Source organism: Fukomys damarensis, unplaced genomic scaffold (genome assembly GCF_012274545.1).
Source record: "Fukomys damarensis isolate Sample0158 unplaced genomic scaffold, DMR_v1.0_HiC HiC_scaffold_6, whole genome shotgun sequence".
NCBI lineage: Eukaryota > Metazoa > Chordata > Mammalia > Rodentia > Bathyergidae > Fukomys > Fukomys damarensis.
In genome coordinates this window covers 34,387,947-34,413,790 of record NW_022900918.1, presented here as the reverse complement: position 1 = coordinate 34,413,790, position 25,844 = coordinate 34,387,947, and the positions used below count along the sequence as shown (strand labels likewise).

Below are 25,844 nucleotides of genomic sequence, written 5' to 3'. Positions count from 1 at the left end.
TGGTCATCTTCCTGCTGCTGGACACAATACCCAAAACCCACAATTTAAAGGTGGAATGTAAAAAGGAGGGCAGGGACCAGGGGAAAAAAATGAGAACCAAGACCTGTCATGTAAAGGTACAAGATCCCAATGATGAATGTAACTGTACTGTACACCTAAAATGCACCAATAAACTCAATGAGGAAAAAATAAATAAAGGCAGAGTTTACTTTAGCTCACAGTTTTTATCCCATTCAGTCCATTGTCAGCTGGCTCTAAGGCAGGAAGGGTATAGTGACAGGTTCTGGAGCAGGAAAGACTGCCCATGTTATGGTGGCTGGAAAGTGGAGAACAAGGGGCAGAGCCAGGGAGGTGGGTATGCCCATCTAGGTCACGGTTGCAGGGACCCGTGCCTTCTGACCAGACCCCACCTAACAGCGCAGTTAGCCACAGATTCTTTAGTGGAATAATCCAGTGATGACTGTGGTGCCTATGATGCAGTCATCTTCCAAATGTCCCACCTCTGAACCCTTCTAAATATAAAACATGACAGTTGCTATCTCTTTAACAGAAGAGGTAATCTGAATCACAGGTCAAACATAAGGGTTAAAAGACTGAAATTTTTAAATGGGCCACATGAAACACCTTCCTCAGTAATGTTTACATAGATGATACAATGTTCATGTGCCCCTTTAAACTTCAGTGATTTCTGCTGGATATTTGACCTGTGTTCATAAATACAGTAGCAAATGTAATCTTGCATAGAAAAATTATAAAATAGAACGGTCATCTTAGGTACTTATTCCCAATTCATAAGTGTCTACCTTGACAGGAAGGGAGAGAGTGACAAGATTGACCAAGTGAATAAACTTTCAAATGCATTTCCTTATTCCTCAAAAAAAAAGGCAACATCTAACCTCTCTATTGCTAATCCTACTAACTGAATTTTTATAGGTGTTCATAAAACTCCTTTGTCATTAGTAGAATTCTGAGCTATGTCAGAAAATAACAGTGATAACAATTTTCTCCTCAAAAGTCATTTAGGCATTTCTTTATATTTTAAACAATAGTTATATCTTTAAATAGTTATTAAAGCTGAAACAACTGGCTTAAAAGTAATTTGTACCAAAAAATATGCACACCAGAAAAATTCATGAATATCCTACATTGCTTGATGACAAATTATAATGCACTGGTTTTACTAGCTGAATCATGAAATAAATAAAAGATTATTAAGACATTAAGTAATTGATTCATATACTGGGCATATTTCTCTGTGTTTGACTTCAGCTAACATGCCCAGGAGAGATTTTCTATAGCCCTGATCAGTTACAAAAAGCCAATGTCACTCCATCGGCTACAGTACAACTGTCTAATTGCTCTCTTGATGTCATTAGCCCAGATAGTTGCTGGAAAGGTAGGGTGGCTAGCCAAATGATCTCCAGCTTTGTGCAGCTGTCTTGCCAATATGCCTAATGAGTGCACAGAAAGACACTTCATTCCAGGCATAAGCAGGCCAGATCACAGCTGCCTGACACTCTCTGGCTTTGATTAAGTCTGTTGTGCTATTATATAGTGGCGACTTGAACCATAGTCCATGACTGACTGGATTTATCTCCCCTCTTTGCTGCTCTGTTACCCTCCTTCTTACTGTAGTATTGCCTTATAGCTTCTTAAAATCAAGCAAAAAGATGGGCCAATATTGAGGTATCGGGAGAAAAAGTTATTAGTAGGGAAAAAGTGCAAATAGCATGTTAAAGATTCTGACACCGTGGTTGTGGGTTCAGCCAGGAGGCCCAGCCTCATCATAATTCAACTTTACTCAGTGCTAAGTGGCATTTTCAGCCCTATGCTGCTATGAGTAAATAAGCCAAATTGTGATCAAGCAGATGAGACTGTGTGCAGAGAACCATGCCTTTACCCTCATTAACTTAAAACTCTCATTTTAATCAAATGTGTTCATTTAACTGTGCTATTTCTGATCTGTATCAAAAACCGAAAAAGTTATTTTGACTTCTGACTTCTGCTTTGACTTGTGAAGAACTTCGAAGTCATCACTTCTACCCTCACAACAAGAAAAATATTAAACACACTGAAATTCAACAGCTCTGACAGTCAGCAGTGCTTCTTAGATCCAATAGAGAACTGGAGTCACAGGGAAAACCACTGTCTCAAAATTTGGAGGCAGGCAAATGCAGAGAGTGACAGCTTAGGGGAAACAGAAGCCAGTGTACCCAGAAACACATAAATTGGTGGTGAGTCATTCCTGCTGGCCAATGTGGCCTCAAAGTTTAAAAACTCCCACAAGTTTAGGGGTTTCTCCTGCTTTTATGAGTTTTACATCCTAGAACATTCCCAGGTTCTCATGGTGAAGTTCAGATAAAAAATCCTGCGTACTTGCTGCAGGGGGAGAGGAAAATTAATCCCAGAACTAATCCCAGAGCTCTGTTTCTTCAAAAGCGATGGCTTTAAGAAATCCACTTCCCCAGTGTCCCACCTGAACTAAAGGGAGGACTGTTAGATAAGTGCATCCCCCACCAGGCTTCCTGTATCTCATGTGCTGTGAGGAAAAGGCTAAGAAAATCTTCTAGAGGCCCCAGGTCAGGAACTCAAGCCAACTGAAAAAAGTGAGATTTAATCTGGGATGATAGAAGCCTCCTCCTCCCCCAGTAAGTTCTGTTGCATACACAGGGCTCCAGCAAAATCTGAGAAACCTTGAAGATGCAGATTCTATTCACTCTCAATTCTTTATAAGTTTGTGACACATAGTAAATCCTGGGGGGATTGGGACACCCACATATCACATCTTGATCCTCTTTACTCCCCTCTTCCCTCCATCCCTGGGTCCTCTTCTTATCCTTGCAAAGAACCAACTCTTTGATTCATTCATTCTTTGTATTGGTTTTTGTTGTTTAATTTTCAGAAGGCATTTTAGGGAAACTTACAACAACAAGGAGACAGAAACAAGGAAGCTGAAGGAAATGCAAACCCCTGACACCCACAGTACAGCACAGCCCAACTCCTAAGCAAAATAAACATAAAGACTCCGGGTAAATTCCTTCTTATCTCAGTTACCATTAACCAATAAATCATATCTGGCTCTCAATCCAAAAGTACAAGTCATGGTAAAATACAAAATCATGGAAGGAATATCAAAGTAACAAAAGCAGAATCAGAACCAGTCTTAGATACAACAGAGATATTATCCTTATCCAATGATCTGGGATTTTCTTGAAAGTTTAATTGACTGATGTGCTAACAATTCTAGTGGGAAAAGGGGACAGCATTGAAGAACACATGGGTGATACTTTCTCACAAGGAAAGTGAGAAAAAACTATAAAAGAAAAGAAAATACTAAAAATTAAAACCTGAGGAGCAGAAATAAAGAATGCCTTCAATGAGCTCTTCGGTAATCTGGATGCTAGATGTGGCTGAGGAAAGAATTACTGACGTTGGTTCTGTGTCAGTGGAAATTTCAGACATGAGTGCAAAGAGTAAAAATAAAAGAAAACCTAAAAGCAAAGTGCCAAAGAAGTATAGAACAATTGTACAACATCTAGTATTTGCATAATGGCGATATGAGAGGAGGAAGAAAGAATCGGTAAAAAAAGACATTAAAAGTAATGATGCCAACGAATTTTCCAAAATTAAAGTGGACACAAAAACAGATTCAGGAGGCCTAAAGAACATGATTGTAGTGAGGGTTTGCAAGGGAACAGATTTAATACAGGACACATAACTTTATAGAGACCCACAGAATCCAGCCAAGGGCCTGAATCCCGTGGCAGTGTTCTGCATGAGTCCAGCCAGAGGCCGACAGCCCAGGGCAATGTCTCATACAAGTCCTTATCAGAGGTCTGCACAGGGTAGTCCCACAGGCTAGTGGTAGAAGCTTGGAAGTCTACTCCACTGGGTAAAGCCTCTGTGCCAGGTGGCTGAGGGATCTGCACTGGAGCCAGTAAGCTACACGCAAAAGCATCGGGGAAGACCAGAGCTCTCCAAAGAGAATGGCAGCATTCCTGGCAACAGTGAGGACCTGAGCTCCCCCGGTGACAGAACAGTCGAGTCTGTGTCTGGAAAACCAGCCACAACAGAGGTTCTCCTGGGAAATCAGCAGCATGCAGCCTTCCCCTCCGGTTCTCCTTTTATACCATTGACAACAATCCTCAGGTGGATTTTCCATGCCCAGAGCCACACTAACTCAGTTCAGTTGGGCAACCCCGCTCAGATTCACCATTAGTTAATCCACCACAGATACCTTGCAGGGTAAGCAACAAAATAGCTACCCTCAGCATACAATCCTGTTACGCAAAATCAAAGAGTAAACTCTTAAAAGAAGCCAAAGAAGAAGAAATACCTATAAAGAATGAGGGTAAGAAGAATTACGACAGACTTGTCTTCAGAATGCATGTGAACAAAAATAAGGGGAAGGAAAGCATTGAAAGTATTAAAAGAGTTAGAAACAACCTGTATATTTGTATCCAGAGATATCCCCTTTCAACAGTAAAAAAACAAATAAGAACTTCCTCATACAAATAAAAATTCAGAGACTCTGTTGCCAGTACACAAGCTTTGTAAGAAAGGCTAAAATTTCTCTGGAGAAGGAAAAGCATGTAGATAAAATCTCAGGTATATATAAAGGAGAGTATCGCAAAATGAATACATGATGGTAAAGTAAAAACATTGGGTTTTCTTCTTAACAGACAAGAGATAATTATTTGTTCTTAATATGACAGCAATGACGTGTAATTATGGCTCTGGATACATAGGGATAAGCGAGAGACCTAACTGCAGTGTTAGAGCTCTGCTTTTTAGCCTGGAGAGGTGTGGTGCTGCACGCCTGTAATCCCAGCACTCTGGGAGGCTAAGTCCAGAGGAGAGCAAGTGTGATTCCTAGCTGGACAACTCAATTACTTAATGAGTCTCTGTCTCAAAATGAAAGATAATTTTAAAAAAGGGCAAGGGATGTAACTTAATGAAAGAGCCCTTGCCTCACATGTGTAAGGCTGTGGATTTGGTCTTCAGCACCAAAAAACATAATACGCACTTTAAACCACTGGAAAAATCTTTAAGTATGTTTCTAGGCTCTAGAAGTTGTAGGAAAATAATGGACATAACATACATGAATAATTATATTTTTATATACCTATAAATACAAAAGAAAAAATTTCCCTGTATATGGTTTTCATTGTATACAGTTAATATGCCATATGTGGTCATCATAATTAAACTACAGTATGAGCATTAATGATATTTGAATATATCTTCATTTTTATTTTATTTTTTTTTAGCTTTTTTGTTTGGTTGATTGTTTTTTGTACCAGGGATCAAACTCCAGACCTTTTGCTTGCAAGGCATGTGGCGGAACCACTGAGCTAAATCCCCAGTTCCCTTAATTTTCCATTTTGATAATTTCTAAATTGATACAATTTAATCTCTCACTGTGTGTGATGGAAATTTGATATTTATCATAACAAATTAGAACTTTCTTAATTAAATCCACGTGGTATTTATGTTTCCTATATTTATTGAAAATTACTTTCCTTCCTTCCCACTTAGATCTGACTCAGATTTTAATATTTCTAATGAACAAATTTCAGCTATTTATTTCCAGTCTGGGTTGGTATTTCATCTTCTATTTATTTACTAGTTCAGTGGGCTTTTCTATTAAAAGTAAACTGTAGCTAGGTATGGTGATGTACACTTCTATTCTCAGCTACTTAGGAGGCTGAGGCAGGAGGATCACCCTTCAGAGACAAGGCTGTACCACTTAAAATAAGTAAATAAAAATAAAGAGTGCTGAGGAGGTAACTTACTGGTAGAGTGCCCCTAGATTCAGTCCCTCATACCAACTGATCAACAAATGCTTCCTATTTTGGCAAGAGTTATCACTGCTTATGTAAGATAATGCGGAAATATGAACTGTGTCCCTAAATGGGAATAAAAATATCTTAGTATTTTTTTCCAAAGACTTCATTCTATTTTTTTAGATTTTTGAAATTCTTATGTCATAAATATTAAAATTCCTTCAAATTATACAAAGTTCTAGCCCTTTGGCTCGATTTCCTCTGACTGTAATTCTGAATAAATCTTTCAAAACTAGGTGACAAAACTAAAGTACTCTAAAGAAATCATATCCCCACTAGGAAATATTTTGCTTGCTTTGTTGAGAAAGCTTCAGAGCTTCTAATTAACTTTCATTTCGTGCTTCAGTGCTGGAGAATGAGTACATCATTGCCCTAGGAGATCCACACAAAGCTGAGGTCAGAATGGTCACCGACCTGATCCCATGTCCTATAGGTGAGGAGCAGTGGACACTTAATGTGCATATTTGGGGAGGCACCTGACAGCTAATTGTGGCGAAGTCAACTAAGAGAAAATAAATTTCCCGGATCTGAAATCATTCTTGAAAAGGCAGACAGGCATTTCAAAGACAGGGAGGTACGGGGCACGACTTCTTTGCTGCCTGGGCTCTCGGTCAAGCTGGGCATTTCCCATGAGAGGGAGGTGGAGCGCGTTTTGCTTAGGACATGGGTGCAGGTTCCTGCTGTAATACCTCAGCTTCTCGGCCAGAGTCAGCCTCCGGCCTTGTCAACACTTCCTTTCCATTTTTGAATGATGTGGTTATGGATTTCACCTCTCCTTTTCTAGAAGTATTTTCTATTCACAACCAGGAAGGTTAGAACTTTTCCAAGTTTTCATGTCAAATAAAAATGTTCATTACTTATAAAAAAGTTTAACATAGAAAATATATGCAAGCATTTATATATATGTATGTATGTATGTTTTTTCTTTTAATTTTGTGTTAGTAAATGTTTGCAGTACATGTTTCCATTCATCTTAAGAAGTAGGACATGTACTTAGCATACCTTGATTCTTTTTGTTGCTCTTCTCCTCCCTTTCCTCCTCCCTTCCTCTGTCTCTAGATCCCCTTCCCACATATTCTCCTTTTTTAAAAATTCATGTCATGACACATCATGAGTACAGTCATTGTAGGTAGTTGGTACATGTATGTGGCACATCTTACATCTTTTTATGGCCCCCTATCCCTTGGTCCCCTTCCCATTTGCAAATTTATCTCAAAGGCCAATAAGTACACAAAGTAAGTTCAACTTTGCTAGCTATTGCAGAAATGCAAATGAAAACAACACAGATTTCAGCTTACTCCTGTGTTAATCATCAAGAAATCAATAACAGATGCTGGAGAGGCTGTGGTGGAAAGAGAACCCTCCTACCTTGCTGGTGGGAGTACATATGCTTTTGCTATATGATCATTGGTCTATTGAAAATTTTTAGTAGTGTAGACAGTGAGGTTTAATGGTTAAGATTTAATAATTTCACCAGTGAGGCAAAACGCTGAACTATTAAAAAAAATAGAAATCTAAATTAAAGCATAGCTCAGGAACATAAGGTTTAAATATATTTGAAAGTGTTTAGAGTGAAACAAGTCCATTTGTACTTGTCCCATGTTCTAGAATAGTAATAAAAAAGGTTGTCTTGTTTTACTTTATTGTGCTTTCTTAATTCATTAGCCTCATGGCTGTTTTCAAGCTGAGGGTGTGTAGCTCATTAGTTGTGCCTGTGGGCAAGTTGTGTTAAAGATGGTTGCAATGATAAGGGTACTTCACAGTCTGTCATAAGGCTAATCATCAGGAAAGTACATAAGTGAATCATTTAAAAATATATTTCATTAAAACAAATTTCAAGAGAGAGAAAACATTGTCCATGAAGTTTTTATTCATTAGGATAAATTATTCATTAGAATAATCTGAAAGGTGACATCATCCCAAACAATTGAAATCTAACAGGTGTATTGCTCAGTGAATCTCTGAAAATAAAGATGAGCCTTTCTTGCAAGAGGATACACTGAGCTTTAGTGACAAAGACTTACTGTGCGCAATCCAGATGTCCATGTTAAGAATCTCTCACTTTAAAAAAAAAATTGTCTCATGACAAATAGATTTACTTTGTGATAACTACAGTTGAGTAAAGTGCAATATTATCCCGTCCAACTTGAGGTTTTTATGAGTTTATATGAAGTAAATGTTGAGATGTGTAAGGGCAAATTGGGAAGAAAAATAAAAGCATTGGAGAAAGTAACTATCCTGACCATTAGCTGAAATATCTTTTCACTATGTGGCTGAGATCTGTATAGGAAATATTATATCAGAGAGTTAGAGAAATGAAGAGTTGACCAGAGCAAAACCAAATTTCAATATAAAATGTGTCACCAACATGTGGCCTCAGCTACAAGTTGTACTTAAACCAAGGAACAAGCACCTTGCTCTAAACCAGCTTGTTGCTGCTTGGATTCCATTGCTGATCCTGCACAACGTGTATCGTGAGCCGTTTATGGTTCAAACAGAATGAGATCCCAAGATCGTGGAGTAAGAATTAGTCTCCCTTCTGTGTTCTCCCGTTTTGTCTCACTTTGGTTTCAGAAGCCAAACCTGGAACAATTGCAAAACACCTTGTGTTTGTGATTTGCCTTGGAATCATTCTGAAAGTAGTCACATATTTGGGGAAAACTTTGAACTACTTATTTCATCCAAAACATAGACTTTTTTCCCTCAAAATTTAATAACTGCATTTCTTTTTTCCCAGTGGTGTGGATCAAACCCATGACCTCACACATGCTAAGCAAGGGTTCACCCAGTGAGCTACACCTACAACTCCCTTCATTGATGTATTTCAAAAGTCTAATTCTGAAGATATCTGCTTCCTGGGATATGTATGTGAACAGCTATCTTACTTAATTGCAGAAATGTGAAAGAAATAAGCTTCGTCTTCTAACATATGTGGTCGAAGCTACTGACTTACATTTATCCTTGGAATTGTGGTGCTGTTGGGCCCTAGTGGACAGAGGTCAGGGATATTACCACACAAACACCCTAGAATGCATGGGGCAGGTCTACACAACAAGCACCACTGATCCCAAATGCCCCGTACCAAAGTCGAAGAACCCCTGGTTAGAGTACCAGGTAAATAAACCAGTGGTCCTTCTTCCCCTCGAGGCTTTTGCGTTTACATAACAGTTAATTTGACCTCAATTCAAACTGACAGTACACCTCCCTTTTTGAGTAGCTGCAGTGAATTCCCCTCTAAGCTATTCAAAGCTTTATTTTTTTTTTCTATTTGGTTCTTCCGTTTAATAAGAATATTGCTGTGTGGATCAGTTCTAGGGTTTAAAATTAGAATTTAGTCGAGGATAGACAGGTTTTATACATACAAACACAACAAAACAAACAAAAACTAAATGAAGCCGGCCCATTTCATATTGAATGAGCTGCATTCTACAAAAGAGTGATGCATAAACTATCAAGTTCTTCCCGTATGTTCTCCTATTTGACCACTTTCCAGGATGGAATATTTCGCTCATTGTAACTGCCGTTGAGAGAGTGAGCACCTGTTTGAAATTTAGGATTGGGATTGTAAAATTCTACAACTTACTCTGTACTGAAAGAACAGTTCCTTGAAGCTCTGATACATATGTGGTAGTAGAAGAATATACAAAGCTTTTCCCCCTTTCCAACTGAGAGAGGTGCTCAAATGGAAGTTTGGATGAGGCAGAGACCATCAGTTTATCTCTACAAAGAGTGTGATCAGACTCAGCTGGAAATAAAGAGAAAAATTTAGAAAAATTTGTAAGAATCCAGTGCCCTTGAGTAACAAGAATGTTGCCATTGTCGGTCACCATCCCCAGACAATATTCTGTTCCCACATGAGAAACGAAGCCAGATAAGCAACTTCAAGAAACATCATATTTGAAGAACCACACAAGAAAGCAAGTATCTAAGGCAATGTGACCTGGGTAAAATGAAGCATGATTTGACTGACAGTACTGGGAGCCCTAATTCCAGACTATTACAGCTGTCTGTCTCCCAAAGCTGAGAGCTGATTCTAAAGGAGCCCAGGGCTGGTCTGTGTCCACTGGAATGGAAACTTGCTTTAGTAGAAAGATAGCTCCCTAGGAGGTGCTATGGCCCACATCCCTGGAGGGGTTACAATAGTTCAGGGATATTGTCCTGAGGATCCAAATGCTGAAAGATGAATGTTTGGTCCTGAAATGAGGGCCTCTGGTTACATTAGGAATTCTGAGTGTGGGCGGGGGTGGGGGGTGGGGGGTAGGAAGCTGGTTATTCAGTACAAAACCTTGTGTACTTATTTTTTTCAACAATATCAAGCCTGTGTCACCAACTACACATTCTCAAATTGCTTTACCATAAATCAGGTTTGACCATTTTATTTATCTGCTTTTGCTGTTATAACAAAATACCTAATGCAAGGTACTTACAAAGAAAGAAATGTGTTTACCTCAGTTTTGAAAGCTGAGAGTTGAAAATGGAACGACTCATCTTGTGGGCCTCTGGTCCCTTCTTAGCTGCATCACGATATGGCAGACATCAGTATGGAGAGAGTGTGTGCAACAGGGAGAGATCACAAGGCAAGAAAAGACAGAGCAACTCAGAGGTCAGGCTCACTTCTCATATCAACCCTTTCTCTTGGGAGTTGAGAGAGCTCCCATAAGAACTACACTAATCCCTTCTTAGAGCCCAAGGCCCTAATTACCTTGTGCTAAGACTTATTCTTAGACCTGCTACCACTTCTTAATATGGCCACATCGGAGTCAAGACTTAAGCTTGATTCTAGGGTACAGATCACATTCCACCTGTAGTGGTTACCATTTGAATAGAACACAGATACTTCCTGTTTTGAGAGAGGCTGAGAAGTAAATCATAGCTTTTAGTTTATATTAATTATCACCGCAGTTTTGTGGCCCCGTCATTTGAGAGTGGGATGACTTAATGTGGTTATATAACCTATGACTAGAAGAAACAAGCAGAGCTATATCCAAGACACAGTTCCTCCATTTTTCATGGAAAAAAATTCAGCAGAAGATGGTACAGCGGTAAATATAATACTAAAGATAATTTTTTAAAAAAACATGGGAATATAGTTCAAGCCATTAAAAAAATTTCCTCTATGGACTGGGGATTTAGCTCTGGTGCCACTGCCTGCCTCACAAGTGCAAGGTCCCACATTCAATCCCCAGTACCAAAAAAAAAAAAAAAAAATCCTCCCCTGTGTCTCAAAGTAGGCAGCCTGTGGCAAGTTTCAAGATTAGTGTTTATCTTCTATATGTAGATTGTGATTCTTCCTAAATAATGCACTCTGACTACTGGCGGAAGAGATCAGAAAGAATGAGTGAAATTAGGAGGCCTGATCAGTTGAGTGTCCTCATTGTGATTTTGCTATTACATGATTTTAATTTGCATCTGGAAAGCTTGAGGTCTGGTAAAGTGGTGCTATTCCAGGAACTGCCAGAGTATTTTTGGAACATGTCTTATTGTTCTCTAATAAGTAAATGAATTATATCCCCACTTGTGGTTGTACAATTATTCATTTAACAGAATGTGGGATTTTGGCTAGAAATTTTAGTCCAAACACTGAAAGAAAGGATGGATATATGGTCGCACAAGGAGTCTTCTGCTTCTCTTAGGAATTCCATTGGAAATTCTGTTTACATTGACTAAAAATACCCTCTAGAAAAAAATTTGAATGCATCAATATGTCTTCTATGCGTTTTCCACACTAGAAAACAATATCGGAATAGCATTGGTTTTTAAGTTTGTACATATGGGTGCATGTATTTTAAGTGATTTGGGAAAATTGGTAAAATAAAGGTAATGAGCTATAAAGTAGTTCCTTTTGCTTCCAAATCATCTTCATATTGAGGGAGATGTGTTTTTTCAAAGCATGTGTTTGAAAAATGCCTTTTTACGTCTTCAGATTGTGTGACCATTTGATCCTTGTTTAACATATTGACGTTGGGGGTTTCTCAGACCCTGGTGAGAAAGTGAAGGACAACATCTTAACTCTGCACGGTGGTGAGGGGATGGAGTCTAGTGTGATGAGTGCCTTGGTACAAGTGAATAAGGTTGTCTGGAAGGGCTGGGACTGTCTGTCACCTTATGTGGCTTAGGGGCAGAGGAGATGAGCCCTGCTGGACACTGAAGAGGATTTATGCAAACATCACTGAGCAGACAGTTTCTTTCTCAGGGCTGTCATGTACTGCACAAAATGAGAGGACCATATATTCGATTTCTGTCCATAAAAATATTGGTCAGACATTGGAAAAACCTTTTTAGAAGTGATTTTCTCTTCGTGTATTTTGCGAAGCTGGTGGAAGCAAAGGGATGGGGAAGGGCTGTGCAACTGCATTGCCTTGGCCCTTGTATCTGATGGCGACCTCTTCAGAGCCTTTTTTGTGAGGTCAGTTCACATGGACGGGCAGCATTTCTTCAACAGTCAACATCTCCTGCTGTGTTTTGGGGCTATAGTGTTATAAATTTCTCATTTCTTGCTAACAGCAAACCCAGCTCTTTGAACTGCACGGTGGGTTCCTATTTCTTCTCTTTGTTGAATTAGGAAAAATGGAGTAAAAGCTTCAAGATTACATATTGCATGTGCTATTTTTTCCTTAATTCTAAATAACAACTTCTCTGCAGATGTAATAAAGATCTGGACAGGAAGAAGGGGAATAATTTTCAATGTTTCCCTCATATTTAATCTTAAATTGACAGTAAATTGGTAAAGCTATTAAACTTTAATGGTGATTCATAATGGATTTCTGCAGCCACTTTTCTGCTTTCATTCAATAACTAGAAGAAAATAAGGGACATACATTATTTGTTTTATGTTAAAATTGCCCTTTATATTCAGCGCACAAAATAAAAAATGGGGTCCATTTTTCAGTATATCTGAAGCATTAACGGAAACAGTCACTTATTTTCAGTTGGCCCCTTATGGTTTCTGTGTGCTGTTCTTCTTTGCTATAAACTTAGCCAGCATCCCTTAGAAAAGAATTAACCTTATTAAAGCCCTTTTCTCAAGCCAGAGAACATACGAAAAGCATGGTAAAAAGAAAGGTGAGGTGTGTGAGCTGATACGTGGGCTCCCTTTCAGGTTCTGTGGCGTCCCACATTGGGCGCCTTCATTAACTGATGACCTTCCTTTCCTTTTCTGTGGCTTATGAGGATGATATGTAACCTTATGTGCACCTTCCACTCAACAGCACAGAGGATTCCAGAACTGCTAAATCAGTAAAAGAACCATGAACTTATCTTCTGCTTTTTTATACCATTTTGGGGGGCCAGTAGTCTTGTCTGTTAACTGTACTTGTGATAATTAATAAGGGCATAAAATAAATGAATCTGATCACAGCAAAAAAATTTTTTAAAGGGATCAGAGGGGAAGGGGGTAAAAGGAATTGATATGTGTTATGTACGTGTACCAATTTCCCACAATCAATGTAGTAATTATATACGGCAAATGGGCTAATAAAATTTTTAAATGCTTTACAAATGTAAGTTATTGGACAAGGACTCACCAGTGTATAGAATAGAATTCTCAAATGGACAGACACTATATGCCTCAAGCTCTCACTCATATACAGAAGCTAAAATGTTGATGTCACAGATCTAGAGAACAGAATATCTTGGGAAGGATGTTGGGGAACAAAGTGGTAGGAGGATAGTTGATGGTACAGGGGTGCAATTGAATAGGAGCAAACTCTCAGTGTTCTGCAGCTCAGTAGGATAACTATGGCTGAAAACAAATAATTCTATATTTCAAAGTAGCTAGCATATAGAATTATGCATGCTGTCTACAAAAAAAGTATCACTGAAGTGAAAGAGATGCCAGTGTTCTGCTCTGATCATTACTTATCGAACACCAATATTGAAATGTCACATGTACATGTGCAATTACTGTGTGTCAAGTAAAAATAAAAGTATATTTTGAAAGCAAAAAGTCAAGCCAATACTACAGGAAATTGTATTCTCTATAAAGTATATGAGCACACATTGATACAAGGTAGTGCCATACTATCCTCCTCTCTCTCAGCTTTTCTTGACCTCTTTATCTGTCGCTCCCTGTTTTTGCAGCCACCTCTCCTGTGGCTCCACATGCTTCAGGATTGCTTGGTGCTGACCTGCATGTGCAGGTGCAGTGACACTGAGGTCCCCTCAACTTGTTACCTTGGAAATTTAGTCATTTGTACATTCGAGTTGTGCATTTCCATGTTATTAGAACATACAGGGATGGACATTGTTTTATCTTGTGTAACGTAACATGGCATTAGAATTTAATAAGGTCATGTATTTATCAATTTTTGAATAAAATATGCATCTTTTTATTCTATAAGCAACTATAAGCCAATAGCATATTTAATTTATATTTTTTTTCATGAAATTGTATGGAACAAAAGATTTCCAATTAAATAATGATAATGATAATGATAATGATAATAGCACCTGAAATACCTTAAGAACTCCTGGATGCTCTGGTTTGGCAAAGATTAAGTTATTTAAACCTCGTGGCACTGGGAGGGCTGTACACCAAGGAAATAAGAAAGCTGGATATCACCACAGACAGATGGCATCTAGTCCTGGTTCCAGAATGGCAGGGCCATCCCTACTCCCTCTGGTCATTACTGTGTATCCTTTCAAGGTTATTTTAGTCTCTATGTGCTTTCGTGTCACCAGAAGTAGTATTACGAGGATAAAACATGCTTTTTCTCTGTAAGGCATTTTAGGTTCTCACAACCAACATTCAGAAGCCTGTCTATGTACTTTAAACTTTCTTATACCAGGAACACTGTCAGTGAGACAGTTATCCCCAGAAGTACAAAACACTGTTCGATGATTTGCTGCCTTACATTTTGATGTTCAGTAAATATAATGGATTCCAAAGACAAACTCCATCATATTAATAAAAAGAGCCTGAAATACTTCAGTCTTCAGATGAGAAAATGGCCTTAAGTGCAACCCCATTCTTAGGTTAACCTCATTTTGTTTAAAACTGGGGTAGGTGTTTTCAATATATTAAACGTGGTGAGACCCGCGTGGCCAGCTTCACTGGTGTGCTTTCTTTTTAATTATACCTACTTGGCTTGAACGTTCCTTTCCTCTCCACATTGTTAGATAGATTTAACAGCAAAAAATACAAAAAATTATTTTATTTCTGGAGATATTATAATCACCTTGGCTTGAAGTCGGAAATGTTTTTATCAAAATCCTGAGAATAAGAACAGTAAGATGTTGCAGGTGGTTTTAATCCCCTTAGAAGAGTGTCTGTCGTTGAGCAAATGAGCATGGATAAATATTGATTGTTTCCCTGAAAAATGTTTTCTTATGTCGAAAGTCAGCCCTAACCCAGTGTGTTGTCCTCTGTGTTGACAGGCACCAGCATATTCACCGTCTATGAGGCCTCCTCCCAGGAAGGCTGGGTTTTCCTCATGTACAGAGCGATTGACAGCTTTCCTTGCTGGCGTTCCTACTTCTATTTCATCACTCTCATTTTCTTTCTTGCCTGGCTTGTTAAGGTACTAGCAAAGATCATACCAGTAAAGTCTGCCTTTTGTGCTAGTTCTGCAGATGTTGTGTTTCTTTTTGGATGCCTTCTGCTTCTCATTCTCAGTGTTTGGTGAAGCTGGCTTCTGATTTTCTTTCAGAATGTGTTTATTGCTGTCATCATTGAGACATTTGCAGAAATCAGAGTACAATTCCAACAAATGTGGGGGTCAAGGAGCAGCACAACCTCTACAGCCACCACACAGGTACAGTATCACCGAGATGTTGCCAGACACGGACAGGCCCAGCCTCCCTGCCACGGAGCCTGAGGATCCTTGATACACTGGGCTCCTACAGTCTGATGCAGTTAGGGAGCTGCAGGGCCCCAAGCCCAGAAAAACCAAATCAGGCGAGCTCAGTATGGCATGAAGGTCACAGCTCTGTGGGTGGTTTTGGTACAAAAGTAAATTTGCCAGTCACATTTGCTGGACGTTGTTCTGAGTCTGACATCACAGGTCCTCAGTGGACTTGCAGATCAAATACAGCAACTGTGGAATTTCCATTTTTGTAGGTGCTTATTCATGTAACTACAAGCCTAGGTGAATATATATATATATATATATCTCGTAGAATTTTTGGACTGGAAAATGAATTTCATTCAGAAGAAACTAGTCATGATGCAATAAAATATGGAGAGAACCCCTTCTCCCCCTCCCCCAGTGCATGCCTTTGATCTTTGATTTTTGAGGGGTCACTATGTATTTGGAAGGCTTCTCTTCAGCTTCCGAGAGATTGAGGGGGGAACTAGAATTTACTAAATACAGAAGAGCAGTTAATTACATAACCAGATAATTTGGATCCATATCTTTGTTTTCATTTTTGGTTTTTGTGTGTTTGTTGTGGTTAAGAAAAGGAAGGATGGGTTTTATATATAGTATCTTTTTCTACTATGAATCTTTATGAAAAATAAAATAAAAATTCAAAAAGTAATACCATATAATGCTTTATGAATACTATTTTAGTGTTAAATTATAAAACAAATTTAATATATAAGTTTGGAAAAATTATACTGATCATTTTGGACAAAAGTATCTGTGAAATGGTCAAACTGCCAAATTTATTTTGAAAACTTTCAAACTGGGTATTTAATAATTATATGTTCAGATGCTATTAATTACATTAATATTTAGGAAAAGCCTTACGATCCTGTAGCATTTTTATGATGCTGTAGGAGTCTGAATTGTCTTGCCAGTTCGTTACAGATGAAATAGTGTTGATATTATTCAACTTTGATAATCATTCAAACTTTTATGACAGGTTTTTTATAATGTTATCTAGATTGTGTCAGAGATGTCTTGCAGGAAGGCCTTCAAGGAATCAACCAAGTCTAGTTCTTATCTCTTCTCACAAGCCCTTCAGAAAAATAATGAGAAATAGTGAAGTTCTGAGCCCATTCTGAGGTGACAGCCTCTTGACGGTCACATTTCATGCTAGAGAAATAGAATTGAGATCTAAAGGAAACATAGAACTGTGGACTGAGCACTCAGCCTACATGCAGCAGTGCTGAAAGGTGGCCTAAAACCTCTTTTAAAACACATTAATTTATTAGGTAACTGATGTATAAAAGCACAGATGGACACATAATGTGACCCAATCGGTCAGCAGTTATAATAGGAAGTGAAATGTAAAGAGACTTTCAACAAAATGCACTTAATCAGGAGGTTTAAATCAGTAATTCCGAGGGAGTGCACCTAGATGTTCAGTAGAGGTAATCTGCTTCATTAAGAAAAATGCTTTGGCTGAGGACCCGGTTGCTAAGCGACCAGAGCTCCTGCCTGCAGCCTCTGGGTGAAACACCACTTAGGCAGCCTAGCAACAGGGCCTCAGGCCCCGCCCACCCATAATCGGCCACTTGCAGTGACCCCATGTGCTTTTCTGTGTTAAGGGAGAAACAACCTTTGCCTCGATTCTGCTACCTTTGTAAGACCTGACTACAGTCTGTGACTGAGGACTTCTTAAGTGGTTTAAAATACTAAATCACAAGTTTCTAATTCTGATAAACAGCCTCTAAGAAAATAAAAATAAAATAAAATAAAGGTGGTTACTGAATTGTAAAGCACACAGCTTTTCAGATAGGGAGTTCAATGTAGCCTTTCTCTACAGGGTGGAAAATTTTCTATTGTTTAAGAGGATTGTCTCCTCAAAGAGCTAAAGATGTCTTAAATACATTGGATGTGTTGATGTCTCTTAAGTCTGTGTACTTCCCATGACAGCCGTGTGTGTGTGTGTGTGTGTGTGTGTGTGTGTGTGTGTGTGTGTAAATTAACAGAACAAAGAAAAGGACCTTGATATTTTAGGTGGTACCATTTAGAGGCAAAAGGGAACCAACAGTGATAACTTTTACTTTAAAATAACAAAGCAACCTTTTTAAATTGAATGACCACTATCAAATGCCTCTGAGTCACAGCATAAAGCAAATTACAGAAAGATTAATGCCAGAGGTCTTATGGAGACCATAATATAATATGGAAGTGGGTGAAGAAAGGCAATTGGGTTAGAAACTTTCAGATGAGTAATCATAAGTCTGCCTGAGCTCCAATGGACCTTGTGATTTTTGTACCTTCATCATTCTTAGACCGGGGCAGCTCTCCTCTTGCTATATGCTTGATGATTGGGTTAAAAGGCAAGAGATCCACACTGCCACCTTACAGTGGCCCCTCCAGCCACGTAGCACTGCCCACGTCCCAGTGTTGTCCTGACACTGGATGTCTGGATGTACCCATGTGCTGGTAGAAGTCCAGGTCTTTATTTCCATTACCTAAACACTTCACTTCTGGTTCCCATTACCAGTTCTGTGGTCAGAACTCTGACCTGCACTGGCTCTTGATGGGATTGAGCCAACTTTGCCCAGAGTAAAAAAGAAAGAACTGCTCAGCCTTCGGGCCACTCAAAGCTGCTTTTCTGCTGTATGCAGTGAAAGGAGATGCAAAGCAGGCTTCTAGAAGTCAATGCAGACCTAACTTCTGCAAACAAATAATTCATGGTCCACTAGGATGCTTTGGGAGGTCTGGCAATTGTTCTCCTTGTTTAAAGAAAGTGGCAACTTCAGGATCTGTTACTCTCTCTGACTAAGCCCTCTTGTTTTCTGAATTAATATTCCCAAATTAAAATATAAGACTGATGGGGATCGAATTGATACAAGTAAAATGGAGTGCTTTTAAGATCTTCCTCCTTGATGTTTACGTCAGTATTCTTAGAAGTTGCCTCAAGCCACCCCTTTATAAATGCGCAATGCTCAATGCAGAGGCAGAGAGACATGGATGAAAAGTTGCAAGGTCCAAAATGGGAAGAATCCCCCCTCCAAAAAAGACTGTGTACAACCTAGTGCTCAAAGACAGTACTTCTGGAAAAATCTGTTTACTGTACTCCCTGTCCTCCAAGACCATTGGTTCCTGCATCATAAAAATAGGTGAGAAAGGACTGGAGATTTAGCTCAGTGGTGTTGCCACCTGCCGCTCAAGCACATGGTCCCAAATTCAATCCCCAGTAACAACAACAGCAACAAAAAAAGGTGAGAAAGCAGTTTAATGCGTGAGGCTTGGGAAAGGACTGCAGTCGCATGGTGCACTAGTGACCTCCTTTCACTAAGAAGCCACGGCAATGGGACAATGCGTCTATCATAGGAAGCCACAAGTGAGAATTAAATTTTATGAGGCTGTCATTGAATATATTCGTTAATAATGGAATCAAGCCATGTGTCCGCCCTCATAATATTTTGTATAATGGCTACTATTTTTAAAGACAATTCTGAAAAAATCTCAGAGCATAAGAATGTCAAAATAAGTTTTAGATTTTCTCTGCATTACTCTGTATGTGTGTGGAGGGGCATTTTATTTCAGCTTTAGTGATTTCCCTGCTATCAAGATTCTTTCTTTCACCACCTCAACAGATAACCTGATAAAATGATGATATTTTGCCTGTAGAAAAAAACAGTCCCCAGCATACTTTATATAATAAAAAGGCATACTTTATAAACTAACCCATTAAAAAGCTCTAGTGGTTGGAAATGGACAAGTCTGAGATAATTCTCAAGGCTGAAATCTTCATGGTTTTCAGATGATTGTACTGAGCGTGCTGGAATCTGTTCGCATTGGTAATTCATAACATCTTACAATCACTAACATCTATTGAGGGTGGCACTAAGTACGGGGTAATGACTTCACAACCTGTCTCCTTTAATCTTCACAATAATAATTGTGAAGTGGATACCATTATTGTCTCTACTTTGCAGATTAAAAACTGGTGAGCTTTGGAATGCTAATCAGCTTATCCAGAATTATGTATTGGGCAGCTGGTGGTCCTGGGGTTCGCATGGTGGTGGAGGCTCAGCTGGAGGAGCCCTGGGGGCCCCCTGCCATCACCTTCTCCTAATGACCCAGCAGGAGCCGGCTGTGCTTGGGTTAATTCGCTTTTCTTAAAGGACCACACTTCTTATTGTTGGCAGAAAGGAACATTCCCATATATTGTGTTTTGTTTGGGGGGTTGTTTTCGTTACTGGAGATCTAACTCGGACCTTGTGCTTGTGAGGCAGGCAACGAAACCACTGAGCTAAATCCCCGGCTCCCCATGTATTGTCATCTACCATAAATGGGAACATCTCTTAGAAAACAGTTCGGCAATATATATCAAAAGCCCGTGCCTCTGTGTGTGTGTGTGTGCGCGTGTGTGTGTATTATTTGCCTGGCTAAGAGATTCCATTCTAGGAATTTGTCCTAAGGAAAATCTGGACGAAAGTCAGTGATTTACGTTTGAGGGTGTTTATTGTGGCATCTTCATTTTAAAAAAAGAAAACATTCCAAATCTCTATCAACCAAATTATTGATTATAAATTATGAAATTGGAATGAATGCAAACATTAAAATAGTGATTAAACTTTATTGACATGAAAGTCTACTGATAGCCTATTATTATTCCCCGCCACAATAAAGGAAGAAAAAGGGATGTGTGTGTGTGTGTGTGTGTGTGTGTGTGTGTGTGTTGAATATGTGTGCAAAATACCTGGAAGAGTTTAACTCTAAAAGGTTAGCAATGGTTGTCTCTGGGGGATGAGTTCAGCTTTTTATTGTTGTTATTATTGTGTTTGTTTGTTTGAGACAAGAACTCACTATGCAATTCAGGCTGGCCTTGAGCTCACTGTGTAGCCCAGGCTGGCTTCCAGCTTCCAGCTCTCCTCCTGCCTTAGCCTCCCAAGTACTGGAATAACAGGTGTGCACCACCACACCCGGCAGGGTTCCAGATGTTTACAGCTCATCCCCATTTTCCAGTATGTAGCAGGAAATATGTTTAATTGTGTGATGGGGAGGGGAGAGTTACATCATTAAAACAGAAGAAATCTTTGGCCATTCTAGCTGAAACTACAGTTCTTGTATTAGTTAAATTAGGTATCCTACAAGGGACTAAATAAATGCCCAAGATAAACAACTTAGGTAAAACAATTCTGTTCTCTCAGGTAAAGTTGGAAAGATCGTTTGGGTCAGAATGGTGGTCTGTGTTGCCACTAAGCTACACTCCTTTCAAATGTTTGCTCCACAGCTCCCATTCCCAAACTTACCTTCTTGGCTAAGGTGGTTGCTGTAGCTCAAACTCTCACATCTGTATTCCAGTGAGCAAAAAGAAGAGATACAGTGAGAAAGAGGGTTTCTGCTTACATCCCATAGGTAGTATGCAGTAACAAAGTCAAGATGAACCCCGAAAGGACCAGAATTAGTCTCTGTTATTGGAGGCTTAGCGCCCCCATAAAAATCTTCACTTTGTCTATATTTGGAAGATAAAGTGAGCAGACAGAGACAACTCTCAGCTCCTGCCACACCACCCCCCAGGATTTCAGTCTCCCTGAATCCTGGCTTAGCTCCCCAGCTTCTGTCTTAAGAGTTCTTTGGTTACATTGCCCCAATCTAAGTGTGGTTTTAGAACTCAGGGACCAAAGGGAAATTGAACATGTTTGCATTTCCTTTATTTTACACAAAGCAGTCACCTGGAGAGAACTCTTTTACTGACAATTAAATTGATTCATGCCATTTTGGTCTGCTGGAAAATACAATTTAACTAGAAATTAGTCTGGGATGGATCAAAGTGAATCCCAGCCCCAGGGGTTCTTTGTGCGGTGATTAGACGGGGTAGGGGATAGGGATCTATGTCTTCTCTCTATAAAGGGGGAATCTCAGGATTCTGCCTGGGACTTTGAAATGCACTTAACCGGTGTGCTTTCCCATCCTGCGAGTTCCCAGAGGGATCCTCTTCTTGAAGGATGCCCTTGGTTCTACCACCAAGCATGGCTTGAAACGTCCATTCTCAAGGCCAGCTGGTCCCGCAAAGGGCAGCTGAACTATTTTCACTGGCATCTTTGGTCAAAGAATCTTTGTAAAATGTGCACCTAATTTGTTACCTAAAGCATACACACATGGCCTGTCCATTTGGGGACTTGGCTCTCCACTCCTCATTCTCTCTATAGAGGATGTGCTTTACTTTCTGCAAACGATCCACACGTCCACTGCCAGGTGTTTGAAGTGATGCTCATGTGTCCTAGAGAACGGCCCTTACATCAGCTAAGATGTCCAGCAACAATTATCCTTTGCAGCACAGGGTTAGAGGGACAGGAGGAGGACATAAATAAGGCTGCAAAGGAAATTTGTGCATTTGCAAAACCGTGACCTTGGGCAGGCATAAACAGGGAGCTCTCTTATTTAGGATCCTCACTTAGGAAAAAAAAAACATGATAATTTCACCCTATCCTGCTACCCCTACCCTCACATACAGCCTCAACCTCCTAAGGAACTGGGAAGAAAATATATTAGTGGGAAAATACTTATAAATGTGAAATGTCTTCCAGCTGGGCAGAATATTGACAAGTAAGAAGCTTTTGAGCTAGCGAAAGACACTGTGAAAATCACATAGGCATTCAAGTTAATGAATTTCAGAGTTAATGAAGGCAATAGTAGTTTGAATTTTATCATTTGCACCTCAAAATAAAAAGAAGCTACTTGTTTCCTTCCTAAATATGTACACGAGATTCCTGTTGAGCAGGTTCGTTGGAGCCTGGTTATAATTGTACCTCGTCGGTGGTACAGTCCGTCAGTCTCCTACCATGAACATAACACTCGACTCTTTCCCTCTGCCATACTGTGCTTCTGATATCTGCCCTGAGAATATTCTTTAATTAGTTCAGTAAGAGATGCACACTAAATAGCAGGTGTGATCGCAAAATACAGTGCAGTGAGTGTTTAAATAAATACTTATTACAGTAAAAGACACATTACCGTTAATCCCCTTTAAAATACCACCCCTTGCCTGGAGCACGTTTATTCCAGTCATTCTGGGACTCTTTGTGAAGCAGCATAGATGTCCTCTTCCACGAGTGTCTTGTGTGACCACCTAGAGGTCATGGGTGGATTCAAGATGTTTACCACAATTTCCGTGAGAAACAGGGCAGCGTGACTCCATCCACTTTACTCACCGGATCTGGCACTGTGTGACTTTTGGCTCTTCCCCTAAATCAAAACGACCCTGAAAGGTAAACATTTTGAATCTGATCAGGACATCAGTGCAGCCACAGTACTGCAACTAGAGTGGCTTTAGAAAGCAGCAAGAAGGATGGGATAGATGCGTTCAAACCTAGGGATGTATTTTGAGGGGGATTAATGACAATATGTCTTTTACCATCATAAGTTTTAAATTTCAGTATTCACTGTAGTTTTTATAATCATACCCCATAAAGGTAGCAAGTCACCTATATTTAACTATAGTAAAAACACATCAACATGATTCTTTAGAGTCCTATTTTCTCCCGGATCTAATAAATGATAATATAAAGGGCATAAAATTTCATTAAACATTTCTCTAGTGGAGAAGAATATTTGAGCAATTAGATGTGAACCTGTGGAAGATAGGTAATATGCGCTACATAGCAATGTTTAGCAAGTACAGTCCTTACTCATTATTATTATTGTTCACTGAAGTTTCAGTGCTAAAGGGAACGTCCATGAAATGACTCATGTTCCAAAGATAAACCCTTCAGAAAGCAAATTTTTCATGACGTAAAAATTGTAGAAGGCTGGAGACATAAAGTTAGAGTTCTCGATGTTCCTTATGAAATGTCTCTGACTCATCCTCTTTTTGTCTTGAAGATGTTTCACGAAGATGCAGCCGGTGGCTGGCAGCTGGTCGCTGTGGACGTCAACAAGCCCCAGGGACGCGCCCCCGCCTGTCTCCAGGTGCAGTACAGTGACGTTTTACAAGTTCCCACAGCGGAAGTGTTTGCCTCTTATTTTTATACCAGGGAATCCACAGCTCTGTAAGCTCTAGATTCGTGCAGATCCACGGTCCAGAAGTCAGGGATAGCATTAGCTCCGCTCCTGTTCTTAGGACCTGGCATTCTTTTAGATGCCCAGTAGGGATTTGTAAAACGTGTGATGAATGTGTGTGCAGAGGTACGAGCCTAACAGCACCTTGGCAGTGTTGGTCAGTGAAGAACTCTGTTGCCCTATTAAATCTCATAAAAAATATTCTTCTAAAGGGCCTGAAGTGTTTGGCACTGAGCAGGCATGGTCCCATTTCCCTCAATACCATACTTCACTGAATGCCGGGGGAGAAGTGCTGTTCTGTGGTTTACAAGCTCCTCAGCACTGGGATGTCAGGATGCTGTGTCCTTAGCCAGGTGTACCTGCAGCCAGCCTTAGGACAGGGGTTGTGGGAAAGGGGAGGTCAGCTGGAGTCCTGGCGGGACTCTCAGGCCATCAGAAGGCGGGGCCTCAGGTCCCTACCCCAGAGCTCCCTGGACTCAAGCATCCACTCTGAGCCCCCAAAGCCCAGTGTGCTCCTCCATCTCTTCTGCACCGGACCACACTGGCATCTTCTCTTGCCAAATACAGTGGTTCACTGAGAACAACAGGGTGCCCTGGTACATGCACACACTCGGAAATGATTGCTCCAACCAAGCTGAGTACATCCTTCACTTCATATATGTCTGTGTATACCTCTGTGCACATGTGAGTAGGTGTGAGTGTGTGTGTGTGTGATAACAGCACGTAAGCTTTCTCTTAGTACATTTCAAATTATATATTATTATATTATATATTATTAACTGCGATCACCGTTTTGTACATCAGACCCCACAAAGGAATCGTCTTATAACTAAAAGTTTGAACTGGCATCTCCCTGTTTCCTTGGGGGAAGTCTGGCCACACACACACGACATAGCTTAATTCTTTTTCCATCCCTTTCTTCTCTTGGGCCTCTTCCCATTTGCAAAAGAGCTATCTCCTTTTCTTCTATTCTTTTTTTCCATCCCACATTCCTTTATCTCTAGATTTACTTCCCATTTGAAAAAGATCTCCCTACTTCTTCTTATTTGTTATGTTGCTCTTTATTTATATTTTATGTTTCTCATGTAAAACAGACGCGGTGCTATTTAAGCTTGTGTGTCTGACTTATTTCCCTTCATATTGTGGTCTCAAGGCACATGCATTTGCCCATGAATGATTCATGTTTATCCTTTTTTTTTTTTTTTTTTGGTACCGGGGATTGAACTTGGGTCCTTGTGCTTACAAGGCGGGTCACCCAACCGCTGAGCTAAATCCCCGGGCCCTCATGTTTATCCTTTTTATGACACAAAGCTTCACTGTATATAAACACCACGTTTTCATTATCCATTCATCTGTTGAGAGGCATATCTCCCCATTTCTACAGCCTATTACTAGCCCTGGCAACCCATTCTGTTCTCTGCATCTAAAAGTTTGACTTCTGTAGATTCTACATATTAAAAAAAAAAAATCACAGAATTTCCTTCTTTGTTGTGGTGAAATAATTCGCCATTTTCATATATGCCACATTTTCTTTACCCTTTGTAAAATCCATACTAGATTGTAGACTACAGTCACCCTGCTGTGCTGTAGAGCCCTAAACTTCTACCTAAGGTATTTTGGTGTCCAATATCTAACTTCCTTCTATCCCCACTCACTACCCTTCCTAGCTTTTGGTGAGCGTGATTCTATGCTCCATTTCAATGAAACCAACTTTTGCGTCTTTCATACATTAATGATACCAGGTGGTCTTATTCTTGTGTGCCTGGCTCATTTTCTTAGTATAATGCCTCCAGTCCCATCCATGTTGCTGTGAACGACAAGATGTCATCCCTTTTCTGGGTGAATGTTTCTCACTGTGAATATACACATTTTCTTCACCCCTTCACCTGGCAACGGACACCAGCTGGTTCTGTGTGTTACGGGTTGTGAGTGATGCTGCCAGAAGCATGAGAATTGGTGGTGTCTTTGCTATGCTGATTTCATTTCCTTCTGATACGTACTTTGTAGGGAACAGCTGGATCATGTGGTAGTTCCATTTTTAACTTTTTAAGGCATAGCCTCTGTGTTTTTAATAAATTTTATGTTCCCACCAATAGTGTACAAAAATTATTCTCCATATCTCATTTACCTTTTTTTTTTTTTTTTTTTTTTT

General features: G+C 39.7%; 1 protein-coding gene across 3 annotated transcripts in view; it reads left to right on the top strand.

Annotated features, from left to right (window-relative positions):
• Window positions 1-25,844, top strand: part of Nalcn (sodium leak channel, non-selective) — a 320,341-nt gene that overhangs the window by 94,662 nt on the left and 199,835 nt on the right. For all 3 annotated transcript variants that reach the window (XM_019204611.2, XM_010604620.3, XM_010604618.3), the window contains 3 exons: window positions 15,222-15,364; window positions 15,494-15,598; window positions 23,516-23,602. In XM_019204611.2, the coding sequence (XP_019060156.1) occupies window positions 15,222-15,364; window positions 15,494-15,598; window positions 23,516-23,602 (335 nt within the window). The remainder of the gene's footprint in view (window positions 1-15,221; window positions 15,365-15,493; window positions 15,599-23,515; window positions 23,603-25,844) is intronic.